The sequence below is a fragment of the Entelurus aequoreus genome, linkage group LG25 (genome assembly GCF_033978785.1).
Source record: "Entelurus aequoreus isolate RoL-2023_Sb linkage group LG25, RoL_Eaeq_v1.1, whole genome shotgun sequence".
NCBI classification, from domain to species: Eukaryota; Metazoa; Chordata; class Actinopteri; order Syngnathiformes; family Syngnathidae; genus Entelurus; species Entelurus aequoreus.
In genome coordinates, this window is record NC_084755.1 from 35,962,135 (window position 1) to 35,983,742 (window position 21,608).

At 37.8% G+C, this 21,608-nt stretch overlaps 1 protein-coding gene across 2 annotated transcripts in view; it reads right to left on the reverse strand.

Moving 5' to 3' along the window:
• The window catches only part of jupb (junction plakoglobin b), a 251,361-nt gene that overhangs the window by 119,345 nt on the left and 110,408 nt on the right, over positions 1–21,608 (reverse strand). For both annotated transcript variants that reach the window (XM_062036727.1, XM_062036726.1), the window contains exon 2: positions 12,112–12,166. In XM_062036727.1, coding sequence (XP_061892711.1) covers positions 12,112–12,127 — 16 coding nt within the window. In that variant the 5' untranslated portion in view covers positions 12,128–12,166. The remainder of the gene's footprint in view (positions 1–12,111; positions 12,167–21,608) is intronic.

Below are 21,608 nucleotides of genomic sequence, written 5' to 3' on the forward strand. Positions count from 1 at the left end.
AATTGGTACTTTAACTTTTAACTTGAACAACAGCGCAAGGCAGGAACTAAAACACTACACACAGGAAAACAACAACAAACTCATATTAAAGCACGACGACCTGGTGGAGTTTCTTTTTTTTAAACGTTTTGTATTGTTTTGTATTGTTTGAATGAAAAAACGTGCCTTGGCTCAAAAAAGGTTGAAAAACACTGGATTACGCAACGTTTACCGTCGGAATCCACGCACGGTTTTATAACGAGGCCCCGGGACTTGACGATCCGGAAATCACTGCACGTAAGCAGCTAAGCACGTGACCTTCCATCCCTCAGGCTGCACTGCATCAACAAGCCACATCGGTGTGTAAAGGATATCACCACATGGGCTCAGGAACACTTCAGAAAACCCACTGTCAGTAACTACAGTTGGTCGCTACATCTGTAAGTGCAAGTTAGGGGCAGGCATGGCGTAGCGGGTTGAGCGCCCGTGTCAGAAACCTGAGGGTTGCAGGTTCGCTCCCCGCCTCTTACCATGCCGTTGTGTCCTTGGGCAGGACACTTCACCCTTGCCCCCGGTGCCGCTCACACCGGTGAATGAATGAATGTTGAATGAATGATAGGTGGTGGTCGGAGGGGCCGTAGGCGCAAATTGGCAGCCACGCTTCCGTCAGTCTACCCCAGGGCAGCTGTGGCTATGAAAGTAGCTTACCACCACCAGGTGTGAATGAATGATGGGTTTTTAACATGTAAAGCGACTTTGGGTACTTAGAAAAGCGCTATATAAATCCCAGGTATTATTATTATTATTATAAGTTAAAACTCTCCTATGAAGGCGAAAACAGTTTATCAACAACACCCAGAAACGCCGTCGGCTTCGCTGGCCTGAGCTCATCTAAGTTGGACTGATACAAAGTGGAAAAGTGTTCTGTGGTCTGACGAGTCCACATTTCAAATTGTTTTTGGAAACTGTGGACGAACCACCCCCCCCCACCCCCTCCCTCCACACCCCTGATTGTAATAATGTAAATAATCAATGTGATTATCTTGTGTGATGACTGTATTATGATGATAGGTATATATGATAGTATATATCTGTATCATGAATCAATTTAAGTGGACCCCGACTTAAACAAGTTGAAAAACTTATTCGGGTGTTACCATTTAGTGGTCAATTGTACGAGAATATGTACTTCACTGTACAACCTACTAATAAAAGTCTCAATCAATCAAAAGTGTCCTCCGGACCAAAGAGGAAAAGAACCATCCGGATTGTTATAGGCACAAAGTGTAAAAGCCAGCATGTGTGATGGTATGGGGGTGTATTAGTGCCCAAGACATGGGTAACTTACACATCTGTGAAGGCGCCATTAATGCTGAAAGGTAACATACAGGTTTTGGAGCCATCCAAGCAACGTTACCATGGACGCCCCTGCTTATTTCAGCAAGACAATGCCAAGCAGTAAAAGAGTGCGGGTACTAGACTGGCCTGCCTGTAGTCCAGACCTGTCTCCCATTGAAAATGTGTGGCGCATTATGAAGCCTAAAATAGCACAAGGGAGACCCCCGGACTGTTGAACAACTTAAGCTGTACATCAAGCAAGAATGGGAAAGAATTCCAATTTCCCAACTCATATGGAAACAGGGTTTGTATATCTATATGTTGGCATAAATCCAAACAGAAACACGCTGCAGTTAGGGTTGTACGGTATATACCGGGTACTAGTATAGTACCAGCAATACTAATGAATCATATTTAGTACTATACCGCCTCTAAAAAGTACTGCCCCCACCCCCCTTTTTTTTATTATTGGAATGAACGGCGCGTCGTCTCATTGCTGGTTTACGAGCAGAGGAGCATGTTCGGCAGCGCACTATCCCAGAGTACTTACAAGCAGACAGTGTGTAGACAGAAAAGGGGAAGAACGGACGCATTTTGGCTTAAAAACTAAAGATAAAGGTGAAGTTATAACACTGAAACACCCTCACGAAGAGGTGCTTTAAGACAAAGCTAGCTACTTAGCGGCTAACGTCCAATCCGCCGTCGCAGTGTTTTAGCTACTTCTAATCCTAATCCTCGCCTCCATGGTGACAAATAAAGTAAGTTTCTTACAAGTATTAATTATCACTAGCAGGACAAGGAATAGCTAAACATGCTTAACTACACACCGTAGCTCACCGGCGTCAAAATGTAAACAAAGGCCCATGGTGGATCTACACCTAACATTCACTGTAATGATATCAAGTACAGGAGCGTATCTATCGATACTACTATGATTACATCAAAAGCCAGCATGTTTGATGGTATGGGGGTGTATTAAGTGCCCAAGACATGGGTAACTTACACATCTGTGAAGGCACCATTAATGCTGAAAGGTACATACAGGTTTTGGAGCAACATATGTTGCCATCCAAGCAACGTTACCATGGACGCCCCTGCTTATTTCCGCAAGACAATGCAAGCCACGTGTTACATCAACGTGGCTTCATAGTAAAAGAGTGCGGGTACTAGACTGGCCTGCCTGTAGTCCAGACATTGAAAATGTGTGGCGCATTATGAAGCCTAAAATAGCACAAGGGAGACCCCCGGACTGTTGAACAACTGTTCTGTTAGAATAATTGTAAGTTATCACAAAAACTTTGTGTTACATTGAGGGTCTGGTGAGAAGACAAAAGCTGTCTTTGGAACCTACCAAGATTAAGGCCTCGTAAAACTCCACTTTCATGTATTATAATCAAACAGAAAGATATTGTCTGACCTAAGGACTATAAAAGCGAAGAGGAAACAGGACCAGAATCCCCCTCCAGGCGCGACATAATTTTTCAACTATTTCACGACCTCTTCTTTTGAAACTGTTCGGTGACCAAAGCAACGCCGTTACGACCCACTTCCCTCTGGAAGCAGCTGTGGTCATGTGGTCGGAGAAGTCAAATAAAGAAGGAGGAGTACAATCTTTCGCAAGAGCGTGGGTGACACTGTAAGAGCTTACAGGTCGTCACGTTTCTCCTCAATTTGAGCTCAAAATTTAATTCTGTCTGTTTAATTCTTTGCCTCTTGTCTTGTTTAATAGATGTCATCAGTGTTTGAACCCTGACAAATTCAACCTCAAAAGCTTCAAAAATGTGTCTCCTCAGTTCCCGAACGTTAACCGAGGTGTCGTTAAAAAGAAGGCCATGTAGCACAGTGGTAAAAATGCCCACTGTGGCAACTTTTTTGCAATGTGTTGCTGCCATTCAATTTCTAAGTAAATGATTATTTGCAAAAAATATATATTTCTCAGTTCGAACATTAAAGGCCTACTGAAATGAAATGTTTTTATTTAAACGGGGATAGCAGATCCATTCTATGTGTCATACTTGATCATTTCGCGATATTGCCATATTTTTGCTGAGAACATCGACGATAAAGTTCGCAACTTTTGGTCGCTGATAAAAAAAAGCCTTGCCTGTACCGGAAGTAGCGTGACGTCACAGGTTGAAGGGGCATTGTTTACACCAGCAGCGAGACGAGAGCGATTCGGACCGAGAAAGCGACGATTACCCCATTAATTTGAGCCAGGATGAAAGATTTGTGGGTGAGGAACGTGAGAGTGAAGGACTAGAGTGCAGTGCAGGACGTATCTTTTTTCGCTCTGACCGTAACTTAGGTACAAGCTGGCTCATTGCATTCCACACTTTCTCCGTTTTCTATTGTGGATCACGGATTTGTATTTCAAACCACCTCGGATACTATATCCTCTTGAAAATGAGAGTCGAGAACGCGAAATGGACATTCACAGTGACTTTTATCTCTACGACAATACATCGGCGAAGCACTTTAGCTACGGAGCTAACGTGATAGCATCGGGCTTAACTGCAGATAGAAACAAAAGAAATAAGCCCCTGACTGGAAGTATAGACAGAAAATCAACAATACTATTAAACCATGGACATGTAACTACATGGTTAATGCTTTCCAGCCTGGCGAAGCTTAACAATGCTGTTGCTAACGACGCCATTGAAGCTAACTTAGCTACGGGACCTCACAGAGCTATGCTAAAAACATTAGCCCTCATCTGCTCATCAACACCCGTGCTCACCTGCGTTCCAGCGATCGACGGAGCGACGAAGGACTTCACCCGATCATCGATGCGGTCGGCGGCTAGCGTCGGATAGCGCGTCTGCTATCCAAGTCAAAGTCCTCCTTGTTGTGTTGCTGCAGCCAGCCGCTAATACACCGATCCCACCTACAGCTTTCTTCTTTGCAGTCTTCATTGTTCATTAAACAAATTGCAAAAGATTCACCAACACGGATGTCCAGAATACTGTGGAATTTTGAGATAAAAACCAAGCTTTTTGTATTGGATATAATAGTGTCCGAATACTTCCGTTTCAACGATTGACGTCACGCGCATACGTCATCATACATAGACGTTTTCAACCGGAAGTTTCGCGGGAAATTTAAAATGTCACTTTATAAGTTACCCCGGCCGTATTGGCATGTGTTGCAATGTTAAGATTTCATCATTGATATATAAACTATCAGACTGCGTGGTCGCTAGTAGTGGCTTTCAGTAGGCCTTTAAATATCTTGTCTTTGCAGTCTATTCACTTGAGTATAAGTTGAAAAGGATTTGCAAATTCTGTTTTTATTTACGACTTACACAACGTGCCAACTTCACTGGTTTTGTACATTCTCTACACTTAGTGTAGCTGTTTTTCTTTCCTTGGACAAGGATCGATCTTTAACCCTGAACCTTGAACCTGATGACGGACAGTGCCGGACCGTTGTGTGGGCAGCCACACTCTAACTAAGATAAGAACACACGACTACCCCTAGAAACAGTCTGCAGACATAAGTCACCCAACCCTTTTACGCTCATTATGTTTAAAGAGCTCCATTTAAGTTTTATTTCCATATGTCGTATTCAAATTGCACGTTTGTGTTGTGAGGCGATAACGTTTCTGCTGTTTAACTTCCCACAACCCTCTTCACATGAGTCATTCAGCTGAATAAATGGTATCCAGCTCTGGGAACTTAGTGTGATTGGAGGTAACATTGGCTTTGTGGCTATTAAAGGCCTACTGAAATGCATTGTTTTTATTTAAACGGGGATAGCAGATCCATTCTATGTGTCATACTTGATCATTTCGCGATTTTGCCATATTTTTGCTGAAAGGATTTAGTAGAGAAAATCGACGATAAAGTTCGCAACTTTTGCTCGCTGATAAAAAAAAAAGCCTTGCCTGTACCGGAAGTAGCGTGACGTCACAAGCGGTAGTGCTGCTCACAATTCCCCGTTGTTTACAATGGAGCGAGAGATATTCGGAGCGAGAAAGCGACGATTACCCCATTAATTTGAGCCAGGATGAAAGATTTGTGGATGAGGAACGATAGAGTGACGGACTAGAATGCAGTTCAAGAGATATCTTTTTTCGCTCTGACCGTAACTTAGGTACAAGCTGGCTCATTGGATTCCACACTCTCTCCTTTTTCTATTGTGGATCACGGATTTGTATTTTATTTTATTTATTTATTTATTTATTTATTTATTTATTTATTTATTTATTTTTTTAATGTCCTGCCCAGCTTCTCGGGCAAATCATATAGCAGATGTAGATGCCCATATCGGCTGTTCAGATTTACTTTACAAAAGAGAAGTGTAGGATACTTCTCTTGTTGCCTTATTTGTATTTGACTTTATTAAATGTATTTATATTATCATTTGGTGCAGCCGGGCCGGAGCAGGAGGGGATAGAAAGAGAGAAAAAGGAAGGATGTATTTTAAACCACCTCGGATACTATATCCTCTTGAAAATGAGAGTCGAGAAGGCGAAATGGACATTCAAAATGACTTTTATCTCCACGACAATACATCAACGAAGCTCTTTAGCATGCGCTAACGTGATAGCATCTGTCTCAAATGCAGATAGAAACAAAATAAATAAATCCCTGACTGGAAGGATAGACAGAAGATCAACAATACTACTATCAGGAGACACCGAACCAAACACTGGACATGTAAATACACGGTTAATGCTATGCCGCCTGTCGAAGCCTAGCAATGCTGTTGCTAACGACGCTAACTTAACAACGGGACCTCGTCAGAGCTATGATAAAAACATTAGCGCTCCACCTACGCCAGCCAGCCCTCATCAACACCCGTGCTCACCTGCGTTCCAGCGATCGACGATGCGGTCGGCGGCCCGGAGACGTACGAAGTCAAGGTGAGGTCGCCGGCGCTAGCGTCTGCTATCCAACAAAGTCCTCCTTGTTGTGTTGCTGCAGCCAGCCGCTAATACACCCATCCCACCTACAACTTTCTTCTTTGCTGTCTCCATTGTTCATTAAACAAATTGCAAAAGATTCAACAACACAGATGTCCAGAATACCGTGGAATTTTGTCGAAGAAAACAGAGCTTTGTGTATTGTGTCCGAAAGGGTCCAAACACTTCCGTTGACCTCGCGACGTCAAGCGCATACGTCATCCTCCAAAGGCGTTTTGAACCGGAAGTTTAGCGGGAAATTTAAAATGTCACTTTATAAGTTAACCCGGCCGTATTGGCATGTGTTGCAATGTTAATATTTCATCATTGATATATAAACTATCAGACTGCGTGGTCGCTAGTAGTGGCTTTCAGTAGGCCTTTAAGTAACAATAAAAACGCTCCACAAAGTAATTTAAAAATGGTGAGGACTAAAGTAAATAATCTCTATTCTATCTCACTTTAAAATGGTGTGAAATGCCCTCAACTTTACGTATTTGTGTTTAAAAAGGAAACGAGAAACATATGTTTATAGTATCCTAAGATTTTTTGTTTAAATAAAGCCAATAATGCAATTTTTTTTGTGGTCCCCTTTATTTAGAAAAGTACCAAAAAGTACCGAAATAATTTTAGTACCGGTACCAAAATATTGGTATTGTTACAACACTAGTCTGGGTAAAGCAGTCATTTGAGTTGTTTAGCATGTAAGCCCAAATCAAAACTGTTCTCGGGTTGCCAAGCCGGACATACACTATATTGCCAAAAGTATTTGGCCACCTGCCTTTACTCACGTATGAACTTGAAGTGCCATCCTATGGAATTGTCCAAAATGTTTTGGTATCCTGGAGCATTCAAAGTTCCTTTCACTGGAACTAAGGGGCCAAGCCCAACTCCTGAAAAACAACCATAATTCCTCCTCCACCAAATTTCACACTCGGCACAATGCAGTCCGAAATGTAGCGTTCTCCTGGCAACCTCCAAACCCAGACTGGTCCATCAGATTGCCAGATGGAAAAGCGTGACTCATCAGTCCAGAGAAGGCGTCTCCACTGCTCTAGAGTCCAGTGGCGACGTGCTTTACACCAGTAGTCCCCAACCCGGTACCGGTCTGTGGACCGCAGCCACACAAGAATTTTTTTTTAATTTTATTTTATTTTTTTTTAAATTAAATCAACATAAAAAACACAATATATACATTATATATCAATATAAATCAATACAGTCTGCAGGGATACAGTCCGTAAGCACACATGATTGTATTTCTTTATGACCAAAAAATAAATAAATATATATATATATATATATATATATATATATATATATATATATATATATATATATATATATATATATATATATATATATATTTTTTTTTTTTTTTTAATTAAATCAACATAAAAAACACAATATATACATTATATATCAATATAAATCAATACAGTCTGCAGGGATACAGTCCGTAAGCACACATGATTGTATTTCTTTATGACCAAAAAAAAAAAAAAAAAAAAAAAAAAGTTTTTTTGTTTGTTTGTTTGTTTTAATTAAATCAACATAAAAAACACAATATATACATTATATATCAATATAAATCAATACAGTCTGCAGGGATACAGTCCGTAAGCACACATGATTGTATTTCTTTATGACCAAAAAAAAAAAAAAAAAAAAGTTTTTTTGTTTGTTTGTTTGTTTTAATTAAATCAACATAAAAAACACAATATATACATTATATATCAATATAAATCAATACAGTCTGCAGGGATACAGTCCGTAAGCACACATGATTGTATTTCTTTATGACCAAAAAAATAATATTAATACATTTTTTTTTGTTTTGTTTTTTTGTTTGTTTTAATTAAATCAACATAAAAAACACAATATATACATTATATATCAATATAAATCAATACAGTCTGCAGGGATACAGTCCGTAAGCACACATGATTGTATTTCTTTATGAGCAAAAAAAAAAAAAAAAAAAAAAAAAAAAGGTTTTTTTTTTGTTGGTTTGTTTTAATTAAATCAACATAAAAAACACAATATACACATTATATATCAATATAAATCAATACAGTCTGCAGGGATACAGTCCGTAAGCACACATGATTGTATTTCTTTATGACCAAAAAAAAAAAAAAAAAAAAAGTTTTTTTGTTTGTTTGTTTGTTTTAATTAAATCAACATAAAAAACACAATATATACATTATATATCAATATAAATCAATACAGTCTGCAGGGATACAGTCCGTAAGCACACATGATTGTATTTCTTTATGACCAAAAAAAAAAAAAAAAAAAAAGTTTTTTTGTTTGTTTGTTTGTTTTAATTAAATCAACATAAAAAACACAATATATACATTATATATCAATATAAATCAATACAGTCTGCAGGGATACAGTCCGTAAGCACACATGATTGTATTTCTTTATGACCAAAAAAAAAAAAAAAAAAAAAAGTGTTTTTGTTTGTTTGTTTGTTTTAATTAAATCAACATAAAAAACACAATATATACATTATGTATCAATATAAATCAATACAGTCTGCAGGGATACAGTCCGTAAGCACACATGATTGAATTTCTTTTCGACAAAAAAAAAAAATAATAATAATAATTTTTATTAATTTTTTTTACTACCCCTCCCCCCCACCCCGGTCTGTGGGACAAATTTTCAAGCATTGACCGGTCCGCAAGTACAAAAAGGTTGGGGACCACTGCTTTACACCACCGCATCCCACGCTTTGCATTGCACTTGGTGATGTATGGCTTAGATGCAGCTGCTCGGCCATGGAAAACCCATTCCATGAAGCTCTCTGCGTGCTGTACGTGGGCTAATTGGAAGGTCACATGAAGTTTGGAGCTCTGTAGCAACTGACTGTGCAGAAAGTCTTTGCACTATGCGCTGCAGCATCCGCTGACCCCTCTCTGTCAGTTCACCTGGCCTACCACTTGGTGGCTGACTTGATTAAATAAGCTTTGTTCTCCCTACTCCTTTTCGGACATGATGTAAAGTGAAATTATTTGAAATTGTGTGCTGTGTTATGCTGTAAGTGGGTTCATGTTCGAAATAAACTAACCAAATTCCAAAAATATGCATGTTAGGTTAACTGTAAACTCTAAATCGTCCATAGGTATGAGTGTGAATCATTATTTATCTATCTACACTAGGGTTGTACGGTATACCGGTATTAGTATAGTACCGCGATACTAATGAATCATATTCGGTACTATACCGCCTCTGAAAAGTACCAGTACTCCACCTCCCCCGCGCCCTCGTCCTCGTCACGGCGTGATGTCGGCATGTTCGGCAGCGCACAATCACGGAGTACTTACAAACAGACACAGTGTGTAAACAGACAAAGAAAAATGGACGCATTTTGGCTTAAAAACTAAAGACAAGGGTGAAGTATTAACACTGAAACTTCCTCAGGAAGAGGTGCTTTAAGACATGGCTAGCGGCTAATGTCCATCCGCAGTCGCCAGTGTTTTAGCTACTTCTAAATCACTAATCCTGGTCTCCATGGCGACCAATAAAGTAAGTTTCTTACAAGTATCATCCCTGCAGGACGAGGAATAGCTAAACATGCTTCACTACACACCGTAGCTCACCCGCATCAAAATGTAAACAAATGCCATGGGTGGATCTACACCTGACATCCACTGTAATGATACCAAGTACAGGAGCGTATCTAGTCGATACTACTATGATTACATTGACATTTTTTGGATTCACAACATCTTCATTTGTTTTTTAAAAATGTATATTATGTGTATAAACTCAGGAAATACGTCCCTGGACACATGAGGACTTTTAATATGACCAATGTATGATCCTGGAACGACTTGGTATCGGATTGATACCCAGATTTGTGGTATCATCCAAAACTAATGTAAAGTATCCAAACTACAGAAGAATAAGTGATTATTACGTTTTAACAGAAGTGTACATAGAACATGTTAAAAGAGAAAGTAAGCATATATTAACAAGTAGATTAATAATACATTTTCTACCACTTGTCCTTAATAATTTTGACAAAATAATAGGTGTATAAATGACACAATATGTCACTGCATATGTCAGCAGACTAATTAGGAGCCTTTGTTTGTTTACTTACTACTAAAAGACAAGTTGTCTTGTATGTTCACTATTTTATTTAAGGAAAAATGTGCAAAAATAAACATATGTTTAATGTAGCGTAAGATTTTTTGGTTAAAATAAAGCCAACTTTTTGTGGTCCCCTTTATTTAGAAAAGTATCAAAAAGAAACGAAAAGTTTCGAAATAATTTTTTATAATAATAATAATAATAGTTTACAGTATGTGCCATGCGATTAGCCTGCTAATGAGCTGGTGTAATATACCATATAGCTTTAAGCTAGCAACATTACAGCCAACCATCATTCTGTATAATTGTATTGATTTTCTCCAGTTTAATTCCAAACTGTATTATTAATTTAACATAATTCCGACATGTATGTGCACTTCGTCTGTATATGCGTATACTTTCTTTTGTCCGCTTAGTTTTACAGTGACTTCGCTGTAGAGAATATCAATAAACCATCTCAAGTTATTATTTTTATATCTCATTTAAAATGACTTTTTTACACATATTTGACAAACTATATTCCAGCATTCAGGGAGGGCGTGATATAATGCTGCCTGTGTTACATTTTACAACTAATATTATTTTTGAATATACAGTACAGGCCAAAAGATTGGACGCACCTTCCCATTCAATGTGTTTTCTTTATTTTCATGACTATTATAGACTATTGTAGATTGTCACTGAAGGCATCACGACTATGAATGAACACATGTGGAGTTATGTACTAAACAAAAAAAAGGGGAAATAACTGAAAACACATTTTATATTCTAGTTTATTCAAAATAGCCACCCTTTGCTCTGATTACCGCTTTGCACACCCTTGGCATTCTTTCCATGAGCTTCAAGCACACCTGTGAAGTGAAAAACATTACAGGGGACTACCTCTTGAAGCTCATCGAGAGAATGCCAGGAGTGTGCAAAAGAGTAATCAGAGCAAAGGGGTGGCTATTTTGAAGAAACTAGAATACAAACATGTTTTCAGTACATAACTCCACATGTGTTCATCCATAGTCGTGATGCCTTCAGTGACAATCTACAATGTAAATAGTCATGAAAATAAAGAAAACATTGCATTGAATGAGAAGGGGCGTCCAAACTTTTGCTCTATACTGTATATATAACATTTGTTGAGCCTTTTTAAAGAAAATACATGCATCATTGCCAGTTAAATTAATCATGATGTCATATTGGCCACACCCCCACCACCACATGTACACTACCGTTCAAAAGTTTGGGGTCACCCAAACAATTTTGTGGAATAGCCTTCATTTCTAGGAACAAGAATAGACTGTCGAGTTTCAGATGAAAGTTCTCTTTTTCTGGCCATTTTGAGCGTTTAATTGACCCCACAAATGTGATGCTCCAGAAACTCAATCCGCTCAAAGGAAGGTCAGTTTTGTAGCTTCTGTAACGAGCTAAACTGTTTTCAGAAGTGTGAACATGATTGCACAAGGGTTTTCTAATCATCAATTAGCCTTCTGAGCCAATGAGCAAACACATTGTACCATTAGAACACTGGAGTGATAGTTGCTGGAAATGGGCCTCTATACACCTATGTAGATATTGCACCAAAAAGCAGACATTTGCAGCTAGAATAGTCATTTACCACATTAGCAATGTATAGAGTGTATTTATTTCAAGTTAAGATTAGTTTAAAGTTATCTTCATTGAAAAGTACAGTGCTTTTCCTTCAAAAATAAGGACATTTCAATGTGACCCCAAACTTTTGAACGGTAGTGTATATTGGCAATGTGTGATACATGATTTATTGGCGTACACTTACTTTGCATGGACATCATCTTCAAACACTGACACTTCTCCTTTCACAAACGTCTGACCTGCAAGGAAATACACAAATTATGAGCAAACATGGTTGTAATCAAATATAATCATATTCTATAGGAGCACAGGTGTCAAACTCAAGGCCGCATCATTCTATATAAGCCTGCAAAGAATGGGCTTCAATAAAATACTTCTTTTTTTAGGCATTTTTTTACTAAATGCATTCGTTCTTTCAAATTTGACAGAAAAAAAATACATATTTTAAACTTTAAAGGCCTACTGAAAGCCACTACTAGCGACCACGCAGTCTGATAGTTTATATATCAATGATGAAATCTTAACATTGCAACACATGCCAATACGGCCGGGTTAACTTATAAAGTGATATTTTAAATTTCCCGCTAAACTTCCGGTTGAAAACGTCTATGTATGATGACGTATGCGCGTGATGTCAATGGTTGAAACGGAAGTATTTGGACACCATTGAATCCAATACAAAAAGCTCTGTTTTCATCGCAAAATTCCACAGTATTCTGGACATCTGCGTTGGTGAATCTTTTGCAATTTGTTTAATGAACAATGAAGACTGCAAAGAAGAAAGCTGTAGGTGGGATCGGTGTATTAGCGGCTGGCTGCAGCAACACAACCGGGAGGACTTTGACTTGGATAGCAGACGCGCTATCCGACGCTAGCCGCCGACCGCACGGATGATCGGGTGAAGTCCTTCGTCGCGCCGTCGACCGCTGGAACGCAGGTGAGCACGGGTGTTGATGAGCAGATGAGGGCTGGCGTAGGTGGAGCGCTAATGTTTTTATCATAGCTCTGACGAGGTCCCGTAGCTAAGTTAGCTTCAATGGCGTCGTTAGCAACAGCATTGCTAGGCTTCGACAGGCGGTACAGCATTAACCGTGTAGTTACAGGTCCATGGTTTAATAGTATTGTTGATCTTCTGTCTATCCTTCCAGTCAGGGGCTTATTTCTTTTGTTTCTATCTGCATTTAAGCACGATGCTATCACGTTAGCTCCGTAGCTAAAGTGCTTCACCGATGCATTGTCGTGGGGATAAAAGTCACTGTGAATGTCCATTTCGCGTTCTCGACTCTCATTTTCAAGAGGATATAGTATCCGAGGTGGTTTAAAATACAAATCCGTGATCCACAATAGAAAAAGAGTGTGGAATCCAATGAGCCCTTTTACTTAATTTACGGTCAGAGCGAAAAAAGATACGTCCTGCACTACACTCTAGTCCTTCACTCTCACGTTCCCCATCCACAAATCTTTCATCCTGGCTCAAATTAATGGGGTAATCGTCGCTTTCTCGGTCCGAATCGCTCTCGCTGCTGGTGTAAACAATGCGGAAATGTGAGGAGCCTTTCAACCTGCGAAGTCACGCTACTTCCGGTACAGGCAAGGCTTTTTTTTTATCAGCGACCAAAAGTTGCGAACTTTATCGTCGATGTTCTCTACTAAATCCTTTCAGCAAAAATATGGCAATATCGCGAAATGATCAAGTATGACACATAGAATGGATCTGCTATCCCCGTTTGAATAAAAAAAAAATCATTTCAGTAGGCCTTTAATATTATCTAAACATGCCAATTATGTTATTATATACTGTATTGCAAAAATATTTTGTGAGATTAAAAACAAATAGTTTGTCACCTTTGTTTATGATTTCAAAGCAAGTTATACATAAAAAATATCCAATAATCAAATGTATATGCATTTGGATTAATCACAAGTTATTACCCACATGCGTATTGTAAATTCATTATTAAAAAAGCGGCCATTACTGCGATGTGGCCCTCAATGAAAATGAGTTTGACAACCCTGCTATAGAGGATCAATATGTTACATAAATGCTCATATAAAATACCCAACATTTAGTCAATATCATCAACATATTCATGTTGGCAGTAACAGTTGACCGATAACGATTTAGTACATATTTCATGCCACGTTAAAATGAGGGCTGTCTTCAGTAATAGTCAACGATTTGACTAACCTCGCAGTCGAATCGTCGAATACAGCGGTTGTCAACCTTTTTCACCAAGTACCACCTCAGAAAAAACTTGGCTTTTCCAAGAACCACCATAACGACCAACATTAAAATGTAGTATTGCGGTAGGCCTGAATATTCATTAAAAACAAGGCTGAGGTTTTATTGAAGAAGCATATTGTTAGAATAATCATGTATATATATTATCACACAACTTTAGGATGCTGGACGGAACTTCTTGTCTGAGAGGTGGCCTCAGCCGCAGATATTATCTTTGTTTTAGCCCGCTAACAGCCAAGGACTTCAACGACCTCAACGAAGATAAGACGACATAAGACGGAGACAAGGCGAAATCACAAGGCCCCCAGCACATTCTGTCACGTATTGTGCGTACTGGACCTGCTTTGCATAATATATGTGTCAGAAAATTTGTATTTAAATTATCAAAAAACTTTCCGTTCTGAGTTCCCAATGAACAGACAAAAAGCTGTCTTTGTTGCACCAAGCCAAACGCTTGGAAGATTCCGCTGTGGACGATGGAATGAGACGGGAGGAGTTATCCATTGTCCTCGAAAACCTGCCCAAGCTGAATCCAGGACGAGCCCAAGCCCGAGGGATCTTCTTTTTTTGTCTTCAATGTGACCGAAAACAATGACCGTTTACATACTCCCCATTCCCCGTTCCTGTTGAGACGTGTTGTTGCGTAAACATTGAACATCTAAATAAAAGGGGAGACGAAAACCTTCTTCGAGAGAGCGTGGGTGACACTGTAGAGGTTACAGTGTCGACACGTTATCGCCTCAATTGAGTCCAAATTTAATTCTGTCTCTGTTTGATTCCTTGCCTTTTTGTCTTGTTTAATAGATGTCATCAGTGTTTGAACCTGACAATATGTGACCACTCCTTTTAGAGGCGGCCTCAGTGATGTTGACTGTGGAACTCCTGAATAAATAGAGGGACGCGGGAGCTGAACATTAGAGCGTAGGGCGAGACTGTGACTAAGTGTGCAGCTCTATGCGTTCTCCTCATGAGCTAAATTGAACTCTGTCTCTGCATGGTTCCTTGCTTCTTGTCTGATTAATAGACGTCATCAGTGTTTGAACCTGACACATATTTAATACTTTTAGTAACTGTAACATGACACACAGTTTGAACAGTAACACTGTGTTTAAATATTTACATAAGTGATTATTTGGCCTGCGATGAGGTGGCGATTTGTCCAGGGTGTACCCCGCTTACCGCCCGAATGCAGCTGAGATAGGCACCAGGTAAAAAGGTATGTAATGCTTAAACCAAAAATGAACAAAAGGAGAAGGGAAATGCAAAACGAAAGTAAAACTGAACTGGCTACAAAGTAAACAGAAACCGAATGCTGGACGACAGCAAAAACTTACGGTGTCCACAAAGTACATCCGTACATGACATGACAATCAACAATGTCCACACAAAGAAGGATAGCAACAACGTAAATAGCCTTGCTTGCTGACACAAAGCAGGTGCGCGGAATAGCGCTCAAAGGAAGTGTGGAGAATGCATATATGTTTAAGAGCTTCTGTACTCAGTCATGTTTAAAACAACTAGTGTTTTTCCATTTGTACTCTTTCTATTTTTTATCTTATGTCCGCAAGTAAACTATGTGTGCTACCTTGAAGGCTTGCACTGTAGGAGATGGAATACTCCCTTTTGTCTTATCTGTAGTAGAACCATGAGGCCGTGTTCCTTTCCGGACAGGTGGGGGCTTTCTTCATGAGCAAGAAGTTGGCTCTTCCGTGTGAGTGTCAGATCAACTAGAGTAGCTGATATGAATGTATTGGTTAAGCTGATCTCCTGAAATTTTCAGTAAAACTTGATAATATTCCTATTCTGTCTTGGTGATCCTTCTTACTCAGCATGTATGTCATCGAAAGAACTTGGGTTTGACCAGTAACTTAGATTCCCTGGGAGGAAGAGCTGGTCGACGCAACAGAACACATGAAACTGCGACAAGACAGGAAGGGGCCACCAAAATAACAGCGCAAGACAAGAAACTAAAGCGCTACGCACAGAAAAACACCAACAAACTCAAAATAAGGCACGACGACTTGGTGGAGTTTCATTTTTTAACGTTTTCTGCTGGTGGCGTGCCTCCGGATTTTTTAATGAAAAAATGTGCCTTGCCTAAAAAAAAGGTTAAAAAACACTGGTTTGCTGTATTAACCTGCCTTAGGACAACGGATGAAAATGAGCTACTGTGCTAACTCCGGCATATTTACGTTGTTGCTCTATGTTGTACGAATATGCATTGTCCTAATCCAAATAAATAAATAAAAATACGAGTGGTAAATGTATTTTCAGTGTAATTTCCTCCTCATGGTTCCTGACTCAAACTCCATAGCGACGTACAGAGAGGCTTCCAGAGAACACTTTCAGAGTGGTTCTCCATTATTCTCCGTACATCACAGTCCTAGACTAATTAAGACTGAGCAGATGGCAGAGGTAAAATGTCATGCAAGTTTTGCTACTAATTGCTTGCTGGAGCATTTCCCTCAATGGTGATAAATCTCCATCGCCATCAGTACCGTGAGTCCACCATGACAACGACAGGGGTTTACTCCCGTCAGAGACTAGAACACGACCGGGGGCCCTGAAAAACGGATATTCTTATGCATATGTTCTGCTTTCTAGTTTTCTGTTCAATACAGCACATGTATCACTTGGAGGTGTAAATGTGAAAGCTTGCCAAGCCGTGACCACATAAATGGAGTGCTTCTGCCGCACTGAGTGGAACACAGTGTTGCCATCATATGCTTTGTGTATCTGGGGAAAAGAGGACACAGCTCCAAGAAACTGCATCACCATCAATTAAAAAAGTGCTTATGCTAACAAACCCTGCAGCGGTAGAAACTTTTTTCCACCTACCCAAAATCAACTGGAAAAGACGCCCGAGGCCAGCTGAACCAGACAGACAACTATCTTATTAATTGTGATACAAGGAGTACATATAAGTGCGCCTTATAACCCGGTGCGCCTAATGTACAGAATCATTTTGGTTGTGCTTACCGACCTCAAAGCTATTCCATTTGGTACATGGTGAAATGATAAGTGTGACCAGCAACGTTCCCTCTAAGGTGCGCGCCTGCGCAATTGCGCACTGCTCAAGCGTCCTCTGCCCACAGCAAATATATGCCGCGCACCAAATCAAATCCCATCTGAATTCTAAACAAAATAAACACATTTATTCTGTGTGATTTTGCAATGCAACTCTGAGTGACAGTGACAACAAGCGGCCCTAACGGTGTTCGTCAACACCGTTCAATTGAACACCGTTCAATTATTGTAACGTCTATCGAGATGCTTCGAGGACAGGAATTATATCGATCACTTTATTGAGCAAAACTGTTTATATTGGGCCATAACCACACCAAAAACATGAGTAAAAAACTTCTTTCTCGAAAAACTAGTCATTTTCTGCCGTACAAACCAAGCCAAAACCAACTTGTCATCTGTCACCAACACGCATACCACTAAGCCACTGGTGCGTTTATGGCCACACAAAAAGTCGGACAACTCAAACACCACACAAAGTTACACTATGACTCTTCAGTCAGTGTGCTTATTCTACTGTCATTTATTATTAATGTTAATTTATTGACATTAATCATGGAATGCTGTTACTAGAGAAAGTTACAGGAATGCACACTTCATCCTATGCTTACATTTCATTGTGCAACATGAGGATGTTTAAGGAGAACTAAATGTGATCTCTGAAAGGGGTACAAATAATTTCCAAAGCAGGACCACCACCCAGACATATTGTACAATACTAATCCATAGCTTATGAAAAACAAGATTTCTTTTATTTTCATTACAAGTGGGCCAAATCACTAATATTACAAAATAATCTCATGAAAATGACCCCTCTCATTTGAGTGTTATTATAAAAGATTGGTTTGAGACAGGTGTGCTGCTGGTATTGCCACGTGTGATGTTGCTCATATGTGCTCCACTGAATGCTCAGGGAGTTTTCGTGTTTGCTCACACACATGAACAATTAGAGGGAACATTGGTGACCAGTAGATGGCAGTCACACATAAGAGATAAGTGTAGACTGCCATATGACTCAAGTAAACACCACCAACATGTTATATGTTCCATTGAAAATATAGAACATTACACACGGCGCTCAAAAATGTATAAAAATGTTTTAGTAGGACTTTGGTAAGCTATGAAGCCGCACCGCTTGATGGATTGTACTGTGCTTCAACATACCAGTATTATTATGGTGTGTGTATAACAGAGGTGGGCAATTAATTTTTACCGGGGGCCGCATGAGCAACCCGAGACTGCTGGAGGGCCACATCGACAATATTTCAATTAAATTTTGCTCAATATTATTTTTGATGTATACCGTAAGATAAATAATAATAATAATAATTAATAAAAATAATAATAATACTTTCATTTAACCTAACTTAACTTTATACCAAAAGCACTGCTTTGGAAATCATTTGTACCCCTTTCAGAGATCACATTTAGTTCCCCTTAAACATCCTCATGTTGCACAATGAAATGTAAGCATAGGATGAAGTGTGCATTCCTGTAACTTTCTCTAGTAACAGCATTCCATGATTAATATCAATAAATTAACATTAATAATAAATGACAGTAAAATAAGCACATGTATGACTGAGGAGTCATAGTGTAACTTTGTGTGGTGTTTGAGTTGTCCGACTTTTTGTGTGGCCATAAACGCACCAGTGGCTTAGTGGTATGCGTGTTGGTGACAGATGACAAGTTGGTTTTGGCCTAGTTTGAACGGCAGAAAATGACTAGTTTTTCGAGATAGAAGTGTTTTACTCATGTTTTTGGTGTGGTTATGTCCGAATATAAACAGTTTTGCTCAATAAAGTGATCGATATAATTCCTGTCCTCGAAGCATCTCGATAGACGTTACAATAATTGAACGGTGTTCAATTGAACGGTGTTGACGAACACCGTTAGGGCCGCTTGTTGTCACTGTCACTCAGAGTTGCATTGCAAAATCACACAGAATAAATGTGTTTATTTTGTTTAGAATTCAGATGGGATTTGATTTGGTACGCGACAAGTCATGGACTATCGTAATGATTAGGCCACTAATTGGATTATAAAGCGCTCTCATTTAGTCATCAACTTTTAAATTCAGCTTGAGTGTTTTTTCGGCATGTGCTTACCAACAACAAAGATGACTCATTACACTGAAATATTTATTTATACTGTAACTTTGCTGCTCACCAATATACTGGTGTCCTTTTAAAAGCAAGGACAGTTAAAGTGCTAAAAAAAAAAAAAAAGTATTTTTTTTATGTGAAAAAAAAAAAAGAAGAAAAAAAAGGGACACTTAATAGCAGCGATAAAAACAAACAACAAAACACCAAAACTAACTTCCTCAAAATGAAACAAGCAGTTTGTGAGGATGTGTTCAAAAAGCTGCAAACTGGTATATTATTGATTATTGATCAGCTCCTGGCATTTTTAGCAATCTAATAGAGTCAATGTATAGTATTGTACCATTGATTAAATATTAATATTTTAGCTACCTAATAGTTTGTATGTTTAATCTTTTATATCTATATATTATGCTGTATAATAGACTGTATTTATATTATTCACATGTGAATAATGCTGTATAATAGACTGTATTTATATTATTCACATGTGAATAATGCTGTATAATAGACTGTATTTATATTATTCACGTGTGAATAATGCGGTATAATAGACTGTATTTATAATATTCACATGTGAATAATGCTGTATAATAGACTGTATTTATATTATTCACATGTGAATTATGCGGTATAATACTGTATTTGTAGTATTCACATGTGAATAATGCGGTATAATAGACTGTATGTATATTATTCACATGTGAATAATGCTGTATAATAGACTGTATTTATATTATTCACGTGTGAATTATGCGGTATAATACTGTATTTCTAGTATTCACATGTGAATAATGCGGTATAATAGACTGTATTTATATTATTCACATGTGAATAATGCTGTATAATAGACTGTATTTATAATATTCACATGTGAATAATGCTGTATAATAGACTGTATTTATGTTATTCACATGTGAATAATGCTGTATAATAGACTGTATTTATAATATTCACATGTGAATAATGCTGTATAATAGACTGTATGTATATTATTCACATGTGAATAATGCTGTATAATAGACTGTATTTATATTATTCACGTGTGAATTATGCGGTATAATACTGTATTTCTAGTATTCACATGTGAATAATGCGGTATAATAGACTGTATTTATATTATTCACATGTGAATAATGCTGTATAATAGACTGTATTTATATTATTCACATGTGAATAATGCTGTATAAAAGACTATATTATTCACATGTGAATAATGCTGTATAATAGACTGTATTTATATTATTCACATGTGAATAATGCTGTATAATAGACTATATTTATAGTATTCACATGTGAATAATGCTGTATAATAGACTGCATTTATATTATTCACATGTAAATAATGATGCATAATAGACTATTTATATTATTCACATGTGAATAATGCTGTATAATAGACTATTTATAGTATTCACATGTGAATAATGCTGTATAACAGACTATATTATTCACATGTGAATAATGCTGTATAATAGACTGTATTTATATTATTCACATGTGAATAATGCTGTATAATAGACTGTATTTATATTATTCACATGTGAATTATGCGGTATAATACTGTATTTCTATTATTCACATGTGAATAATGCGGTATAATAGACTGTATTTACACTATTCACATGTGAATAATGCTGTATAATAGACTGTATTTATATTATTCACATGTGAATAATGCTGTATAATAGACTGTATTTATAGTATTCACATGTGAATAATGCTGTATAACAGACTATATTATTCACATGTGAATAATGCTGTATAATAGACTGTATTTATATTATTCACATGTGAATAATGCTGTATAATAGACTGTATTTATAGTATTCACATGTGAATAATGCTGTATAACAGACTATATTATTCACATGTGAATAATGCTGTATAATAGACTGTATTTATGTTATTCACATGTGAATAATGCTGTATAATAGACTGTATTTATATTATTCAAATGTGAATTATGCGGTATAATACTGTATTTCTATTATTCACATGTGAATAATGCTGTATAATAGACTGTATTTATAGTATTCACATGTGAATAATGCTGTATAACAGACTATATTATTCACATGTGAATAATGCTGTATAATAGACTGTATTTATGTTATTCACATGTGAATAATGCTGTATAATAGACTGTATTTATATTATTCACATGTGAATTATGCGGTATAATACTGTATTTCTATTATTCACATGTGAATAATGCTGTATAATAGACTGTATTTATATTATTCACATGTGAATAATGCTGTATAATAGACTGTTTTTATATTATTCACATGTGAATAATGCTGTATAATA